We start from the raw sequence: 19,487 nt of genomic DNA, 5'->3' as shown, positions 1-19,487 counted from the left end.
AGCAATGAAAACACACACACACACACACACACACACACACACACACACACACAATGAAGCACCTCGTGCACAGCCAGTCACCACCACCAGCAGTTCTGACCAGAATTTGCAGCATGAGATGCTGCACCAACAATCCAAGTGGTCACGTAGCTGTGTGCTGTGAACAAACAAGATTGTTGTGATCATGCAATGTAGGCTTTCATGGCTGGTATTGTCTTCACTTAAAACTTCAGGGCTGATAGGCCACGGCCGACGTATAAAACTCTCCCCTGACATTTCGTCTCCGACTGCGGGAGACATTCTCTGAGGTAAAGCGGAGAACTGCAAAGATAACTCGAAGAAGCGCTGATTATATATGCAGAGTGGAGGACACCACTGTCCATGACGTGGCATCAGCTATGAGACTGTCTCTGGTAATGCCAACATTCTCGATTGAAAGTAATCAATCATCACACTTCCGGTGCAATGCTGACATCCAAATTTTATCCAGTTTAGCACCTTCCTCTTTCCTGTTAAAATTATTACAGTGTTTATCAGTCTCAATAGCCTCTCTATACATGCATGCATAATAACGCGAGGTTTTAGATATGACGCTTGCCTCATTGAATTTTATTTCATGATTACCTTCCTGGTAAACATGTCCTGCTATGGCCAATTTATCAGTGTCACCCAGGGGGCAATTCCTCTTATGTTCAACAAGACGGGTGTTTACACTTCTCTTTGTGGTACTAATATAACCTGTTTACAACCACAAGGAATTTTATATACCCCCGATGTAGTGAAAGGATGTCATGCATCTTTTGCCGATCTTAAATATTCTTTTATTTTCCTGGTGGGCTGAAAATTATTTCCACCCGATACTTGTGTAACACTTTCCCAATGCAATCTGTGACCTCACCAATGAACAGAAGAAAAACCTTGCCATTGGGCAGCTGTTGCTTGTCATTGCTCCCAATTCTCTGCCTAGAGCAAGGTGCTCAATCTATCTCCTTGCTAGAATAGCCATTCTTCCTGAATGTCAACCATAGATGTTCAATCTCATCCTTTAAATAAATAGCTTCACAAATTTTGTATGCCCTGTCTACCAAGGTTCTTATTACACCTCTTTTTTGTCTAGGGTGGTGGTTTGAAGTTTTATGCAAATAACGATCGGTATGTTGGAATTACCAGAGACAGTCTCATAGCCGACACCACATGATGGACAGAGACACCCTCTGCACTGCCTATATAATCAGTGCTTCCTCGAATTCTCTTTGCAGTTTCTCCACTTTACCTCAGACGATGTCTACCGCAACTGTAGATGAAACATCACAGGAGAGTTTTATACACTGACCACAGCCTATCAGCCCGGAAGTTTAAAGTGAAGAAGATTGTTATGACCGCTCGGATTGTTGGTGCAGCATGTCATGCCCCACATTCCAGTCGGAGCTCCCAGTGGTGGTGGCTGAGTGTGCAAAAGATTTGCTTGCTTGTGTGAATGTGTGTACATTTTCTTTGCCGAGGAATGCTTTGGCCAATAGCCACATGTGTACCAGTCTTATCGTTGTGCCTGTCTGCAACTCAACAATTCATCTTTATGGTGAGCCTCACTCTAATCCATTTCTTATATTATTTATGAAAAGTGAATCAGGAACATTATATTGCATGTAAATACTTTTGGATTAGAGGACATCACTCAGGAAAAAGCAGAAATTTTGGGTAGTCAATGGGTACAAAAAAGAAACTTGCTAGCTTTTGAAGTAATCCATTTTCGAGCTGGATATTGCATTTCAATGAGTTGACTACATTGTGATGGGTTTTTTTTATCATGTATGGTGGGTACAGGGAAGACAGGATTACTGTCTAGTAGTCTATGTCTACTTGGGTGCTCTCATATTATGCGTCTGCATCTTTTCTTATTTTGTCCCGCTCACCTTTGTTATGCTTACGCTTCGCCAATTCCAATCAACATGCTCATGTACAACTTTTGTAACACCTTTTACCACTGGCTGCAGCCATTACAACAGTGTCACAATACTTCTATTTACCACCAGACCGCAGTTACGAGGTGGAATCCAAAATTTTCAGGAGTGGTGCTACCATCTGGAAAGTAGGAGTAGTAGATCTTTGCACTGCTAGGGGGCGAGAGCTGCATATCTGATGAGTCAGTGTGCAGAGTGGCATTCCACTGGGAGTACGTGTTGTGTGTCCACAGTGATTTCCGTAATACTCTGTGTTTGGTGTGTGTCGATTTTATGATGGATCCGTGAACAGAACAGCGCGTGTGTATCAAATTTTGTGTGAATCTCAGGAAAAGTGCTACGGAGATTCAACAAGCATTTGGGGAACAGAGCTGGATTTACAGTTATGACCCAGAGACAAAGCAACAATCATCCCAGTGGAAGAGCCCGGGCTCTCCAAGACCCAAAAAAGCGAGACAGGTGAAGAGCAAAGTGAAGAGCATGATCATCGTTTTCTTTGACACCAATGGAATTCTGCACAAAGAATTCGTCCCACCCAACCAAACAGTGCATTCCACATAATGTGACATTTTGCGACGGCTCCGTGAAAATGTGCGGCAGCGACGGCCCAAACTTTGGCATCAAGGGAAATGGCTGTTGCATCACAACAGTGTAATGTCCAGGCCAGGTCAGGCCACCAAGCAAGGCAGCCACAGACCCACGCGTCATAGAAGGTGATGTGACACCCCACCAATCCTTCACGGGGCCGAGAGGGACAATTTGCCCTACTTCACAGATAGGATAGGGTTAAAATGTAAAACCAGATCAGCCACTTTTGGGTTGTCAGCTAGCACCAGAGGCAGCCAATCAACAAGCTTAACATTTTGCCATAAAATGATCAAACAAGGCATTTTAGTAGGATGTGGGTAACCATCAGATAGGCACCACACCGACAGTTTGGTGAATCCTCACATCACTGGATGTGGCCAAGAGTCAGCCAAGTGTGCCCAAGGTGAAGCACACAGAATGGTAAATTCCCAGTGAGAAGCATGAAGGGAAGAATGGCACATGGTTGTGGCCTGTTTACTGCTCACAAATTGTTCGGAGAAACCAGAGCACGCCAAACCACGCTCCTAACAAACAACTGACTGCGTAAAGTCAACCGAAGGTCTGATTCCAGTAAACCATCTCCATAGCAGGCAGCCTGCTGGCCAACTTGGCCAATAGGTCAGTATATTCATTCCCTGGAATCTCAACATGACCTGGGGTCCACAAACAGACTTACTATACAGCTTGATGGGGATCAGAAAGGAAATCCTGGAGAGTCACAACCGATGGGTGTCGAGGGTAGCACTGATCAATCACCAGAAGAAGACCATTAATGGAGTCATTGCCAATTAAGAACATCTCGCCAGAGCAAGAACAAACATGACAGAGGGTTGGAGCAAAGGATATAAATTCTGCAGTGAATACACTGCAGTGAATACACAGGGAGCACCGTTCGCTTCAACCGACATGTGTGTAGGCAAAACCCAGTCATCAGTCGACCATAAGCCATCATTATATACCACTTCCACATCAAGGACGGCCAAGGACAGGTGGCAAAAAACCATGGGGTCAACAGAGTCTTTCAGTCCAAAGAGTAGGTCAAGACAGATCTACGGATGGGGTGCACACCATAGAGAAGTATGCGATTGCTCCCTGTCACGAGGCAACAGTGGGTGAAGTTGAGTTCAGAGCGAAGAAAGTATATGTGATCGTGACACTAGTCATGGGCCTCTGTTATGGAAGGTCGATCCCCCTGCCAAGGAAAATGGACACAATAGTTCATATGCTCGGGGGAGCAGCAAATGTGTACAGCTTTGGAGCCTGATCCATAGTGGAGGGACCCCACTTCCAAGATGGCCGCCGAGTAAGTGACGCCAGAAACCATTTCCAGAAAGTTAAGTGATTTAGACAGGAATATAATTTAGTTTAACGCCGACAACAAATTAAATACGTGCATTAGTGTATCGTTTAGTCTTGCCATTAAAGGTTTGACTTTTCTTTGCGTATTTTTTCAGAAAACACGAAAAGATCCTAACTTCGCGAAGTCGCGCTTAGGCTTAAATTTTGTAAACGTGTTTGTTTATTGTTTCACGGTAATTTAACTAGTTTCTCGGTAACAAATAAGTAAACTACCGTAAATAGCGTGTAACTTCATTGTTTTAATACAGATTTCAGAAAAAAGGCGTAACTTTATATCAGAAACTTGCCTATATACATTCGTTTATAGGCCTAATTCTCATAACGTTTTTGGAGAATCAAAGTTAAAGTACCTCGTTTAATTGTCCTTTTTTTCATTCAAGCGAGTGAAATATATAATAAATAGCGTATACCTTCATTGTTTTAATACAGATCTCAGAAAAACAGCGGAATTTTAAATCAGAAACTTGCTTATATACATTTGTGAATAGGCTTAATTCTTGTAACGTCTTTTTTGATTTTCGGTAATTTAATTGATTTATTCTAGCTAAAGTATTATTTTTGCCATGAGTGAGAAGTGCCTGACTTGCCGTAGAATTGTTAGTTCCGGGGTTTGGTGTGATGGATGTAGTAGTTTTTTTCACTGGGGGGATTGCAGTGGCGTGGGTGTTGGGAAAGTGGACCAGGCTCATCAGTGGTTATGTAGGATTTGCAGCAGAGATAGGAAGATAGTGGAACAGGAGGGGAAAATTGCTGCCCTTCAGGCTGAGCTAGATCAGGCTAGGGAAGATCTTGGCAGGTTAAGGAGGGAGAAGGGCAAAGAGAGGTGGGAAGTGGCAACAGGTAGCAGAAGGAACAGGCCTAGAACTAAGTCTGACAGTTTTGTGGTGAATGTCAAAAATAAGTTTGACCTGTTGCTTCAGTTAGAAACTGATGAGCCTCAAGCAGAGGTAGGTGTAGACAGGACACAACAAACTTTCAATAGGAAATTGAAAAAGAATGTAGGAAAGTCATCGAAAAGGAAGAAAGTTTTGTTGTTAGGCAGTTCTCATGCCAGAGGTGTAGGCCAACTTCTGCAGGAGGAATTAGGACCAGAATACCAGGTCATAAATTTTTTCAAACCAAGTGCTAGTCTGGATCAGGTGACAGAGGATTTAGGTTCACTCTGTAAAGGATTTACCAGGGAAGACACCGTGGTTATTGTGGGAGGGCCAGGGAACAGCATCGACAGAGATCCTGGGTACAGTATAGAGTGTGACCTGGTAAAGATTGCGTCGGCATCGAGACACACCAATGTTGAATTTGTATCTGTCCTGAGACGCCATGACCGGCCTCATTTGAACTCTTCTGTTGGGAGAGTTAATTTGGAGTTGGAACAGCTGCTTGGGTCGGGTGCGGGGGCTCATATTGGTGTGGTTCCTGTTGATTATCTCAGTAGGTGGGACTATACCAGGCACGGCCTACATCTCAACAGGAAAGGGAAGGGGAAACTGGCTGGGGTAATAGCAGGAAATTTAAGGGGGGGAGGCACTGCCATGAATGGTAAAATACCAGTGGTTACAGGTGTTGGAGCAGCACCTTTTTTAGGATAGGTAAGACAGAAAGATGTCAAGTTCTACGAGAGGTCAGGATTGAAACAAATCTTCAGTTTAGGAAAGAAATTAAACAGCACAATTCTAGCACATTGGATCACCAATCACAGCTATCAATTATAAATTTTCACCAATCACCAGAAATTTTATCTCCACCAAGTTGTATCTCAGTCCTAGGTAATTGCATTTATGAATTAAAGTCACCCAACCCAGTTGACATAATCTGCCTCTCTGAACACTGTGTGACCACTGGTATAGGAACTAGGCCTAAGCACAATGAGAAACTCAGACAGGAGAGTACTGCAAATGTTAGAATAAGGAAAGGTTCTCATAAAAGTATAATTAAAAATAATGTAAGTATATTTCATCAAAATATTGGGAGTTTAAAGAATAAAGTAGATGAGCTTCTGGTTTGTTTAGAAGATTTAGAAGCTGAGAATGAAATAGATATACTATGCCTGTCTGAGCATCACATTGTTACTGATATGGATAAGGTAAATGTAAGTGGATATAAGCTCTCTGCACATGTAATGAGAGAAAATATGGAGAAAGGAGGAGTTGCCATATATGTCAAAAGTTATCATTGTGCAAAAAGTATAGAAACAAAAAAGTTTTGTGTAGAGAAACATATAGAAGCATGTGCCTGTGAGCTTAAATTAAATAAAGGCACATTTATAATTGTAACTGTATATAGGTCCCCATCAGGAAATTTTCATCTATTTCTGAAAAATTTGGACTCCTTGTTGTGCTATCTGTCAGACAGGGGGAAGCAAATTATTATTTGTGGGGACTTCAATGTAGATTCTCTGAAAGAGGGTAATAGGAAAAATGACCTTGAAGTATTACTCGGTTCTTTCAATTTGACACCCGTTATTGATTTTCCTACTCGGGTGGTAAAGGATAGCAGCTCACTGATAGATAACTTCTTTACAGACCAAGATAAGTTTAACCAGATAAATGCTCAGCCTGTTGAGAATGGTCTTTCTGATCATGGTGCACAGCTAGTTACAATATATGACATAGCTCCATTCAGCAATACTAAACAGTCCTCCAAAGTAGTACGTTCAGTCAACGATTTAACAATTGCAATTTTCAGGGAAAGCCTACAGCAGTTAGACTGGGATGAGGTGTACCGTGAACCTGATGCCAATTTAAAATATAATTTATTTCATGACATTTTTGTAAATGCATTTGAAAACTGCTTCCCCAAGAAAATAGTTAAATATACTCGTAAGAAACCTTATAACAAACCATGGCTTACTAAGGGTATAAAAATATCTTGTAACCGGAAAAGGGAAATGTATCTGACAGCAAGAAAGAGTAGTGACCCAGAAACTATCAAAAATTATAAAAACTACTGTGTTATATTAAGAAAAGTTATTAAAAAATCCAGGAGTATGTGTATCATGTCTGAAATCAGCAACTCTGATAATAAAATTAAAACAATTTGGAATATTATTAAAAGAGAAACAGGTCAACCAAGAGCTGAGGAAGACAGTATTACCATCAAATTGAATGAAAACTTTACGAACAAAAAGTCAGAAGTTGAAAATATTTTTAATAATCATTTTCTAAATGTTGTGGATATAGTAGGATCCAGGTGTTCATTAGAAGATGCTAGGATGTTAATGGAAGAGGCCATACCTATGCAATTTGATACAATTGAAATCTCACCCACTTCTCCCTCTGAAATTAGGAAAATAATAAACTTGCTTAAAAGCAAAATCTCACATGGAATTGATGGCATTTCCAGCAAAATACTAAAAGCTTGTTCTCAACAGATAAGTAAGATTCTCAGCCACCTGTGTAATAGCTCTCTGGAACAGGGCATTTTCCCTGATAGACTGAAATATGCTATTGTTATACCTTTGCATAAAAAGGGGGATAGAACTGATGTCAACAATTACCGTCCAATCTCCCTTCTAACAGCTTTATCCAAAATTTTTGAGAAAGTAATGTATTCAAGAGTAGCTTCACATATCTGTAAAAATGAAGTACTAACAAAATGTCAGTTTGGTTTCCAGAAAGGTTTTTCAACAGAAAATGCCATATATGCTTTCACCAGTCAAATTTTGAATGATCTGAATAACCGAACACCACCCATTGGGATTTTTTGTGATCTCTCAAAGGCTTTTGACTGTGTAAATCATGAAATTCTGCTAGACAAGCTCAAGTATTGTGGCATGAGTGGGACAGTGCACAAATGGTTTAATTCGTACCTAACTGGAAGAGTGCAGAAAGTAGAAATAAGTAGTTCTCGTAACATGCGAAGATCAGCACATTCCTCAAACTGGGGAACTATCAAGAATGGGGTTCCACAAGGGTCAGTCTTGGGTCCTTTGTTGTTCTTATTATATATTAATGACTTGCCATTCTATATTCATGAAGAGGCAAAGTTAGTTCTCTTTGCTGATGATACAAGTATAGTAATCACACCTGACAAACAAGAATTAACTGATGAAATTGTCAATACTGTCTTTCAGAAAATTACTAAGTGGTTCCTTGTAAACGGACTCTCACTGAATTTTGATAAGACACAGTACATACAGTTCCATACAGTGAATGGTATGACGCCATTAATAAATATAGACCTTAATCAGAAGCATATAGCTAAGGTAGAATATTGCAAATTTTTAGGTGTGTCCATTGATGAGAGATTAAATTGGAAGAAACACATTGATGATCTGCTGAAACGTTTGAGTTCAGCTACTTATGCAATAAGGGTCATTGCAAATTTTGGTGATAAACATCTTAGTAAATTAGCTTATTACGCCTATTTTCACTCATTGCTTTCATATGGCATCATATTTTGGGGTAATTCATCACTGAGGAATAAAGTATTTATTGCACAAAAGCGTGTAATCAGAATAATAGCTAGAGTCCACACAAGATCATCCGGCAGACATTTATTTAAGGATCTAGGATATTCACAGTAGCTTCTCAGTATATATACTCTCTTATGAAATTTGTTATTAACAACCAAACCCAATTCAAAAGTAATAGCAGTGTGCATAACTACAATACTAGGAGAAAGGATGATCTTCACTATTCAAGATTAAATCTAACTTTGGCACAGAAAGGGGTTAATTATACTGGCACTAAAGTCTTTGGTCACTTACCAAATAGTATCAAAAGTCTGACAGATAACCAACAAGTATTTAAGAAGAAATTAAAAGAATTTCTGAATGACAACTCCTTCTACTCCATAGAGGAATTTTTAGATATAAATTAAGAAAAAAAACCAAAAAAATATTTTAAAAAATTAAAAAAATAAAAATAAAAAATAAAGAAAAACAAAAAACACAATAAAATAAAGTTGTTATATTAACTTAAGTATGTTGTTAAATTAACCTAATTATGTCATGTATTGGAAAATTCGACTCGTTCCACATCATTACGAAATATCGTATTCATGATCCATGGAACTAGTATTAATCTAATCTAATCTAATCTAAATCCAAAAGTAGGCTGTTAACAGGGCTGATCTGAAAGGCACTTATAGCAAGTTGGACCTCACAACGGTATATCGCATCCAGCATCCACAATGCTGAAGGTGATGCCAAGTCTTATGCCAGATTCCCATAATCGAGACAGGAAAGGATCAGAGCTCTGAAATAATGCAAACTTGAAGAGCAGTCTCTGTATGTCGGCTGGTGTTACTGAGGTAGCAAAGAGTATTAGGGTGTGACCAGCACGTTCACTTACACTGGCAAAGATGGGGAAGCCACATCAACTAGACATCAAAGACCAGTCCCAGAAAGTGATAGGACTCCATCACATTAAGCAATTGGTCCCTGAGATAGAGTTCTGGTTGTGGGTGGGCGGTACGACGACAACAGAAGTGAATGATACATGTCCTTGCAATTGCAAACTGGCAGCCACAACAGAGCACAGGACTGCACCTTTAGTATGACACCCTGCAGTCAGCATTCAGCAAAACCCACAGTTGAGGAACAACAGGGAATACTGAGGAACAGTGGATCACTATGCCTAATGTTAATACAATGGCTGTGGTTTTCTCTGCATAGGTGTATTGATACCTCCACGAGGTGGAGTGCCAAGGCACTGGCAGAATGCAAAGGCATCCCAGTCAGCACAGTTGAGAGTCCATGTATGTAGACACCCAGGCAAGAGATGCTGAGGGAGGGACAAGGTGACTGGAAAATGATCACTAACACATGTCATCCTCTCCAATGGATAGAAGGGAAAGGTCAGAACTGCAAACGGAAAGATCAATGGTCAAATAAGATCTGTATGCCACACTGCATTGTGTGGGGGCACTGGTATTCAAGACACAAAGATTGAGCTCTGTGAGCAAAGTTTCGATGACCTTTTCATGGTCAATGGTCATAGTTACACCCCAGAAAGTTCTGTGGGCCTGGAAGTCCTGTGGGTCTGGAAGTCATCCAAATTGAGGAAGGATTGAGGGGGGGGGGGGTGAGAACTGAGAAATCAGTGCAAACAATGTGCTCTGGAAGAAAGATACACATTACAGGCAGTAAATTACAGACATCCTCACACGTACAGCCACAGCTTCCAAAGTTGTATTGAGGAGTACGTGTTCACTGTAGACAGAATCCAGCAAGTATATGTAAACTCTGCCTGATGTTCTGTCGCAGTCAGCTTGATTCTTAAAATAGCACAGTAACAATGGACCGTAGGTGTCTGCTTTGCTAGGAGTCAAGTTTCATAAAGGGGGATGCAAAAGGCAGGGGAAATGCATAAGAGACATCGTAGTTGAACCAGGTGGAAAAAAAACTGCTACAGTTCCACTAGAGGATCACACTATCAGTATCCTGTGGGAGCACAAAGGAATCGAGGACGCAAGTCATGCCTCAGGGCCACCTGTTGCCACCGGTTGCGAGGATATGTCATCAATAAACTTTGGTTCCAAACCAACATGTGTGGGGAGTAAGGGACCACAGGTGCCACAACATATGCTGCCTTGGATACAGAGACAAGACAGGTGGAGTTCAGTGCATGGGGGCCACTGGAATGTCTTCCTCCTTTGAAGTCTTCTTCCTGTCCTCCTCTTTAAATGATTTTGTGTCTGCAGGGGCTGGTCTGTCACAGTTTCAGAAATGGTGGAGGAAGGCCAAGCCTTACAATCAGCAAGCTATGGCTCCTTGAGGCACTCACTAGTACCTGGTTGCAAATCAGCAGACTCCTGGGAGGGGAGTGTCTGAAGAGGCACCTTCCTGATGAGAGATGCCAAGTGTTGCTTCTCTGGGTGGGAGTTGAGGATTGAAGTCCCCCGTGGGTGGTGAATCAATGCTTCTGAAGTGGATGTGGAGAAAACAGTATGAGGGGCCCCCCAACCACCAGGGGAGTGGGTGTAGTTGAGCAGCCCCAAGTGCCCGATGTGGAATGCAAGTAGGGTGCAGGTCCTGTCGCTAGTGAGGATGACATCACCGTAGCCATACCAAACATCACAGTCATACATGCAGGATGTAAACGATCATATTTCTTCTTTGCCTCCTGATAGGGGAGTCTGTCAAGAGTCCTGTATTCTTGGATTTTCTTTCTCTTTGGAAGATGGTACAGTCTGGTGAACAGGGGGAATGGTGCTCCACACAATTTACACTGACAGTGGGAGGGTCACAAGGAGCATTCATGCACAACTCATGTCCACAGTCCCTAAGGACATGACTGATGTTACAATGCTAATCTCATGCATTTGATGCACTGTAAGGGATGGGGAACATAGGGTTTCACATAACACTGAAACACCATCTTGATCTTTTCAGACAATGAGTCACCTTCAAAGGTGATTTATCTGCTACAATGAGAACTCCCTTGCCCAGTATGCTGAAGGGCTCACAAAGTTCTTCACAGATGTGCACCCACCCCCTCCAACCCAAAAACAAGTCCACAGATTTCTCTATGCTATATCCTCGAAGGCCTCCCACCACCCCCAAAAACCAGCTACAAAAGAGCACCCCTCCTCATCACCCAACACCACCCTGGACTGGAACATCTGGACAATACCATTCATCATGGCTTTGATTATCTCTCACCATGCCCTGAAATGAGGGACATCTTACCCAAGATCTTCCCCATCCCTCCTAAAGTTGTGTTCTGTTGCCCACCCAACCTACACAACATCCTAGTCCATACCTATGCCACTCCCACTCCCAAGCCCTTGCCACAGGGATCATATCTCTGTGGTAGACCCAGGTGCAAGACCTGCCCAATCCACCTATCCAGCACTTCCTACTCCAATCCTGTCACAAGACTATCCTAACCCCTCAGATGCTGGGCCATCTGTGAAAGCAGTCATGTCATATTCCAACTCTCTTGCAAACACTTCACAGTCTTTTATGTCTTTATGACTATCTGTCCACCAGGATGAATGATCACTGCCAAACTGTTGCCAAGAACAAAGTTTACCACCAGCAGCTGAATATAACATACTCAGTTTGAATTATTGCTTCACAACCCAGGAAATCTGGAACCCTCCCTCCACCACCAGCTTCTCTGAAATACACAGGTGGGAGTTATCCTTGCAACACATTCTTTACTCGCATAATTTCCCTGGTCCCAGCCTCTGGTATTCTGTGTTCCCACACCTTCCACTCAACAGTTTCCCCTTCCTCTATCCTGTCACCCCCTCCCACTTCACATCCCTATATATCTCCAGCTTGCACCACTTGCAACCAGCTCCGGCAACCATGCAGCACATGCCTAACACATGTACCTGCCACTTCTCCCTCCCACTTTTCCAGTCGGCAAAACGGCTACCTCTCTTCAAGACATTTATCACCCACCTTCATTACCTCTACATCTACATCAGTGATAGTCAACCTGGTCCCTAGCTCCCACTAGCGAGTGTTCTAGCTTTCATGGTGGGTGGCAAGCGATGTGGATTTTAAAAAGATTTTCATTAGATTTCCACAAAATTTTAATGTAAAGCTCTTGGAAAGTAATTATTATTATATGCTTTAACTTCTTGTAAATTTGCTTTATAAATTTTATAAAGCAAAGTTACTTACTTTACAAAACCACCATTAATGTGGACTCAGAGAGTGGTTAGAAAATTTTACTACTAAACACAAAAGTGGGCAGTACATACTAGAAGGCTGACTACTCTTGAACTGCATCTACATCACATAGTTACTCCACAAACCACCATACAGTGCATGGCAGAGGTACCCTGTACCACTACCAGTCACTTCTTTTCGTGATCCACTTGCAAGAAGAGTGAGGAAAAAATGACTATACACCTCTGTATGAGTCAATTTCCCATTTCTGATCTTCGTAGTCCTTACACACAATGTATGTTGGCAGCAGTAGAATTGTTCTGCTGTCAGCTTCAAATGCCAGTTCTCTAAATTTTCATAACACTGTTCCTCGAAAAGAATGTCACCTTCCCTCCAGGGATTTCCATTTGAGCTCCCAAAGCATCTCCCCAATACTTGCATGTTGTTCAAACCTACTGGTAACAAATTAGCAGCCTGTCTCTGAATTGCTTCAATGTCTTCCTTTAATCCTACCTGATACGGATCCTAAATACTCGAGCAATACTCAAGAATAGGTCACACTAGCATCCCCACAGGCAGTCTCCTTTACAGGTGAACAACAACTGCTAAAATTCTTCCAACAAACGGGCGTTGACCATTTGCCTTACCTACCACAATCCCCACATGCTCGTTCCATTTCATATCGCTCTGCAACATTATGCTCAGATATTTAAACAACGTGGCTATGTCAAGATGACTCCACTAATTCTGTATCCGAACATTACAGTCCTCCCCCCCCCCCCCCCCCCCAATTCATCCCAGTCTCCCACCTCTCGCTCCCTCTACCCATCCCACATGACACAGTTCTCAATGCAACCTAGTCTACCTGCCAAAATGCAGCACTGATGTTCCTGCCAATGACTTAAAGCTTCTATTTTTCAGTGAATGGTCTCCTTTAATCCAAAAGTATTTGCATTCCATCAGACTTCCCTATGACATTTGCTATTATACTGAAACATACGAGATGGCACACTAGTACAGTTGGACAATGCCAAGAGTGGGATTAGCCAACATTTCTAAAAGGCACCAACCTATCAAACCCTCTACGTCAGGATGGCTGAATTTGTATTTGAAACCTGCTACTACCGAATATGAGCTGTCTGTTTTCAGCAGTGGAACACTACATTTGTTCCCAATGTTTTAAGCTTACATGGTAATCCACATGTACAGATTACAATGAGTACAAAATTTCACGTACAAAAACAGTTTAATTTCAGTACATGCAATAACAAATAATTCACTGTAGCATACCAAAATCCATATGAGAAAAAAGTTCCATAACAGTGAAAACATTTGCCTCATCTTCAAACACCACAAAATGAGCTAAGTATATGAATTTAAAGATGTATGTGCAATTTCTGTGATTACTAACTCCAAAAGTTAACAACAGCTCTTACCCACACTTGGAGTAATGCCAAATGTCCTAGTGGCATATGGGCTCTCTAGTTTGTCGGGTTTAATACAGACACCTTCAAGACCTTGTAGCACACACAAAATATCTTGTATCAATATACTCTCCTGTGAAACAGCAGGTATAACACCTAAAATAAACAACAAATGGAACATGTATTTCAGATACAAGTGATTGAAAATGGACATGTAGAAATAAAATATAAAAATAAACATCAAGCACGAGAAAATTAAAATCTCACAACCATTACATAATGACACACTCAATTTAAAATGAATTGCATGTCACCGTGATACAAGCTACTTACAGTCTTTATAACATCACACAATTTGGTAACTACTGAGCAGACCTAGTATTTTGCACAGACAATATGTCATCCTGTAATTGGCATTTGAATACCACTGGCACTCAAAACTTTAATAGTGATGGGTATTTTGGTGGAAAAAAACTTAAACATTAATTTTTTTCATTCTGTTATGTGGAAATGTGATTGGGCTTAGTACTGTGTATTGTCCTTGTAATACCAAATATTATCCACAGTAAGAACAACAGCAAAAATAGAGTAAAGCAAACAACATTTCATGTTCTAATGCCAAGTCTTATCCTCTTTATTCATGGGCCACCACCACCAAGCACACAGGCTAGCATGACAAACAATGAGGAAAAGTGAATCTCTACAAAAGGAGTAATCCTTATCACACACACACACACACACACACACACACACACACACACACACACAAAACTTGCAACTAACTATTTTATGTTGGAATTCCAGCTTGACTGTGATGAGGGACTGTGACAGTGGGGTGGGTGAGAGGGGAATGAAGGCAATGAGTGAGTGAGAGAGAGAGAGAGAGAGAGAGAGAGAGAGAGAGAGAGAGAGAGAGAGTGAGTGAGAGAGAGATGAGGAAGGGTAGCCAATGGCAGGGAGGGTTAAGTAGCAGTTGCATGGACAAGAATGTGGCAGTGGTGAACTCATACTGGCCACAGGCAGGGGGCACTGTGTACAATACATGATAATGTGGAGGAGTGGATTGGGAGAATGGACTGTGAGTATGAGGTGAGTGAAATTATGGTCGTGCGGCAGTGGCGGAGGTCGGTGTTGGAGAGGTACTAGCAGAGATTGTGGCCAAGAGGATTACAGGTTTGAAGGCTGTGTTTCAATGATAATTCTCGTCTATGTAATTCAGTTAAGATGGTAGTGGAAGGAAGGACCCAGATGACACAGGTTGTGAAGCAGCCATTAAAATTGAACATATTGTGATCAGTAGCATGTTCTGCCATTGGGTGGTCAACTTTGCTCTTGGCCACAGCTAACTGGCCATTCATTCATGCGGGCAGAAGGTTGGCAGTCATGGCCATACAAAATGTTGTGCAGAAGTCACAACAGAGGTGATATATACAAGGGTGTAGTGTAAAGAAATGCCTCCAAATTTATGTTAAAACTCTTACAGCTTTTTACATACAACAAACGTTATTAACATTCTACTTCTTTCTTTTTCATGTCTGCATATCTGCACCCCTCTACCACCAGAGGGCTTTGAATAGCACAGTGTAACAAGGAGGAGTGTAGAGTAACTATGTCAGCACGTGAGAAATAGCTTGCTGTAATCAAGTTTCAAATTAAAAAAGTTCGTCTAACATGGCTCATCCTCTACTTCAGTAGTACAGTGGAAGACCACTCACAAGCACTGTGACATCTGCAACAATCCGACATTGGTTTCACTGTCACTGATCATCAGTACAGTCCCAACTTGGCCCCACCCGATTTTCATCTATTTCCAAAACTTAAAGAATAGCTTCAATGAATTCACTTTGATAGTGATGAAGTGGTGGATACAGATGTGAGATTGTGGCTCTGACAACAAAGTCAAACACAATGATAGTACCAACAAACTGGTCTCTCGCTGGTAGAAATGTGTTTGTCACCAGAATGACTAAGTTCAGAAATAAATACAGGGTGTATCAAAAATAATCATCCAATTTTAAACAGTCATAACTGTTATGTTATTTGAGATACGTGCGTGAAAAATGTACTTCTGGAAGGAGCAAATTCTCGAGTTTTTCGTGGTTCCCACTAGGTAGCAGAAGTGTGTGCCCACTTCAGTTCTAGTAAAAATTGTGTCAGGGCAACAGAAAGCATATTGTGTGTTATGTTTTGTGCACTTCGGGTCAGTAATAACTGTTCAGCGTGATTTTTGTACGAGGTATGGTATGGATCCTCCAACAGCACAGAGCATTAGATGGTGGCATGAACAATTCAGAGAAAAAGGTTGTTTGCGTAAAGGCAAATCGCCGTGCCATCCCAGAGTGTCTCACACAAATGTCTACTGCATCTCCCATAGTTCCACAAGGATTCCACAGAAATCTGTTCGCCATGCAGCTCGACAGCTCAACATGCCCTGATGTCCGTCTGGCATGTGTTGCATCAAGGTTTACACATGAAACCATACAAAACTCAGCTAATGCATGTGCTTCGTGAAGGTGGCAAACAAAAACGTGTGGAGTTCTGTAATTTCATTGTTGGTGAGATGGAGGACGACAGTTTCCTTCCACACTTGGTGTTTATGACGAGGCAACAGTATATTTAAATAGAAAGGTGAACCATCATAATGTGAGAATATGGGGTACGGAACAACCACGTGAATTTGTACAACATGAGAAGGACTCTACAAAATTTAATGTGTTTTGTACAGTTTCATGGGAAAAGGTGTATGGTCCATTTTTCTTTGCCCAGAGCACTGTTTTAGGAAGTACATATTGTGATATTCTTGAGAACTTTCTTTTCCCACAGTTGGAGACTGGTTCGAACAACTTCATTTACCAACAGGATGGGGCACTGCCACATTGGCATCTGGAGGAGTGGGAATTTTTAAATCAATGGATTACTGAATGATGGATTGGTCACACTGGATCACCTTGCCTTACTGTATGTGATTATTTCTTGTGGGGATTTATAAAAGTGTTTATGTGCGTCCATTACCAACAACAATAAATGAACTGAGACATTGCATGACAGCAGCTGTGGAAGCTGTAGCTCAAGACATGCTCGCTGCAGTGTGGGAACAATTTGAAGACCCCACTGACATATGCCGTGCACCTCAATGGGGCATATTGAACACCTATGGGGGAAAAAAGAAAATGAAAAAAAAACTGAGTTTCCCGTTCATCAAAAAACAAAATTATTGCATATGTTTATTAGTTTCAGAAATATAGAAGAGCCAAATCAGATGATTTTTTTATATGCTCTGTATAAACATGAAAAATAAAGATGTAGAATGTTAACAACATTTGTTTTACTTAAAAAGCACTAAGAGTTTTCACATAAAAAAATCTGGAGGAATTATTGTTCAGCATGGCCTTGTAATACAATATGTTTTCATTGGGTTGCCTGCCTCTGTAGGATAGGACATGCCTATGAGAGTACTGGAGTAGGATGTGATACATGGGTGCAATTGGCAGGTCTGGCACCTGGGTCTTCTACAGGTTATGAACCTTGTGGCAAAGGGTTAGAATTAAAAGCAATGTGAGAAATAATATTTCTTAGATTTAGTGGACACCTGAATATGATTTTGGGAGGGGGGGATGAGAGTTGTATTTCTGGACGCAATAAATATTCAAAGCCCTGTCAAAGTATATTATTAAACTGTTTCCGTCAGGGACAATAATGGGTGATGGGGTGGGTGCTTTTCTGTAACTAGTTCATGGGTATGGTCAGAGGATTAGGAGCTTCCTGATGCCACAATTAAGAAATGTTATGAGGTTGATGTACCACGGAAATAATTTAACACCCTTTATATTTGTCAATGTCTGAGCGGCTGCAAACGCATGTCCATATGTAACGAACAACATTCGGCTAAAACTACGATGCACTGTGTAAGGAGTACTCCAGCTTCGATGTAATAACGTATTGATATTGTACTCCTTACTTAATTGCTGGCTTCTGGAACTTTGGGAGCCAAGTGCGCCTCTTCTATGATGCACAATTGTCTTGATGTATAATGACAATGATAGCCCAGCACTAGTAGTTACATGCTGTCTAAGCATGTCAAGCAGACTAGATGTTGAGCTTCTGTACAGAGCAGACATGCCACTGCACCACAGAATTTGGTAGAAAATGGAATTAATAATCAAAAGTGTTCCATCAGTTTGTAGAAGAAAAGTATTTCAGTTATTTCACAGAAAGACGCACAGAACTGATTAAGAATTAAGTGTCATATTTGAGAAACACACATTGACATGGAGAAACATATTGATAGTAGAACGTAAATGAAAGGGTTTCTATGATCACCAATTACCTGCTTAACTAATGTGAAAATGCATCTTGGCAATAGTTGCTTTAGTGTGAATGTGAAACAAGCAGAACTGTTGAATGGGACTGGTGAGTGCAAAACATTGTAATGGAAGTGTGATACATATAAAAGTAAAAATAAGCAAAAATAATTTGAGTTGTACTGTTATCAATTCAGAGTGATATTTTCACACATTAAGAAAGTGCAATGTATAAGAGAGACATCTCCATATTAAGCACATGGTCATGTCATTTGCATAATGAAGTGTGATCTCTTATGTAAAGCGCGAGTCTGATAGTCCAATAGCTGCAAAATTAAACTAGAAAACACAATAAATTATTAAACATCTTTTCTACTTAAATTTTGCAGCAATTAATAAATTATTAAATGTCTTTTCTAATTTAATTTTGCAGCTATCAAACTATTGGACTCAAGTATGAGAGCTTTAGATACAGATCACACTTACCTCATCGGCCGGTGTGGTCGAGCGGTTCTAGGCGCTTCAGTCTGGAACTGTGTAACCACTATGGTCGCAGGTTCGAATCCTGCCTCGGGAATGGATGTGTGTGATGTCCCTAGGTTAGTTAGGTTTAAGTAGTTCTAAGTTCTAGGGGACTGATAACCTCAGATGTGAAGTCCCATAGTGCTCAGAACCATTTGAACACCTACCTCAAAGAAAACTATTTGTTGGCAAATAGCCAACAATGATTCAGATAATATTGTCCCTGTGAAATGCAACTAGATCTTTATTCTCACAAGTATAGATTGCTATCAACAAAGGATGTCAAACTGATTCCATATTTTTAGATTTCCAGAAGGCTTTTAACACCGTTCCACATAAGCGACTTCTAATCAAATTGTGTGCCTACAGAATATCATCTCAGTTGTGTGACTGGGTTTGTGATTTCATTTCAGAAAGGTCACAGTTTACATTAACTGATGGAAAGCCATTGAGTAAAATGGAAGTAGTACCAGGTGTAGAAGTATGAAACCAGAATTTCCCTATAGATTGTGGTAGCCATCAGTGTAGGGCCTGTGAGACCACAGTCTGCAGCCCCATCTGCCTCCTGTAATGGCTGACAATGAATGTCAACAAAGAGTAACCCAAGTTCCATATATCGGTATGTGTTTCAAACCCATAAACATGTCGAGTTTTGTGCCCACGAACTACAATTTGCGGACAGCATTGGTTTTCTGTTATCATTTGAAGAAAACTGCTGCAGAATCACATCGAATGCTTGTCGAAACTTTCAGCAAACTTGTTC

The 19,487-nt window shown here is 41.0% G+C and overlaps 1 protein-coding gene across 3 annotated transcripts in view; it reads right to left on the bottom strand.

The window, feature by feature from the left end:
* Nucleotides 1-19,487, bottom strand: part of LOC126199019 (gamma-tubulin complex component 2-like) — a 174,539-nt gene that overhangs the window by 111,427 nt on the left and 43,625 nt on the right. For all 3 annotated transcript variants that reach the window (XM_049935705.1, XM_049935706.1, XM_049935707.1), the window contains exon 5: nucleotides 13,914-14,057. In XM_049935705.1, the coding sequence (XP_049791662.1) occupies nucleotides 13,914-14,057 (144 nt within the window). The remainder of the gene's footprint in view (nucleotides 1-13,913; nucleotides 14,058-19,487) is intronic.

This window comes from Schistocerca nitens, chromosome 8 (genome assembly GCF_023898315.1).
Source record: "Schistocerca nitens isolate TAMUIC-IGC-003100 chromosome 8, iqSchNite1.1, whole genome shotgun sequence".
Taxonomy (NCBI): Eukaryota; Metazoa; Arthropoda; class Insecta; order Orthoptera; family Acrididae; genus Schistocerca; species Schistocerca nitens.
This window is presented reverse-complemented; position numbering and strand designations above follow the sequence as displayed.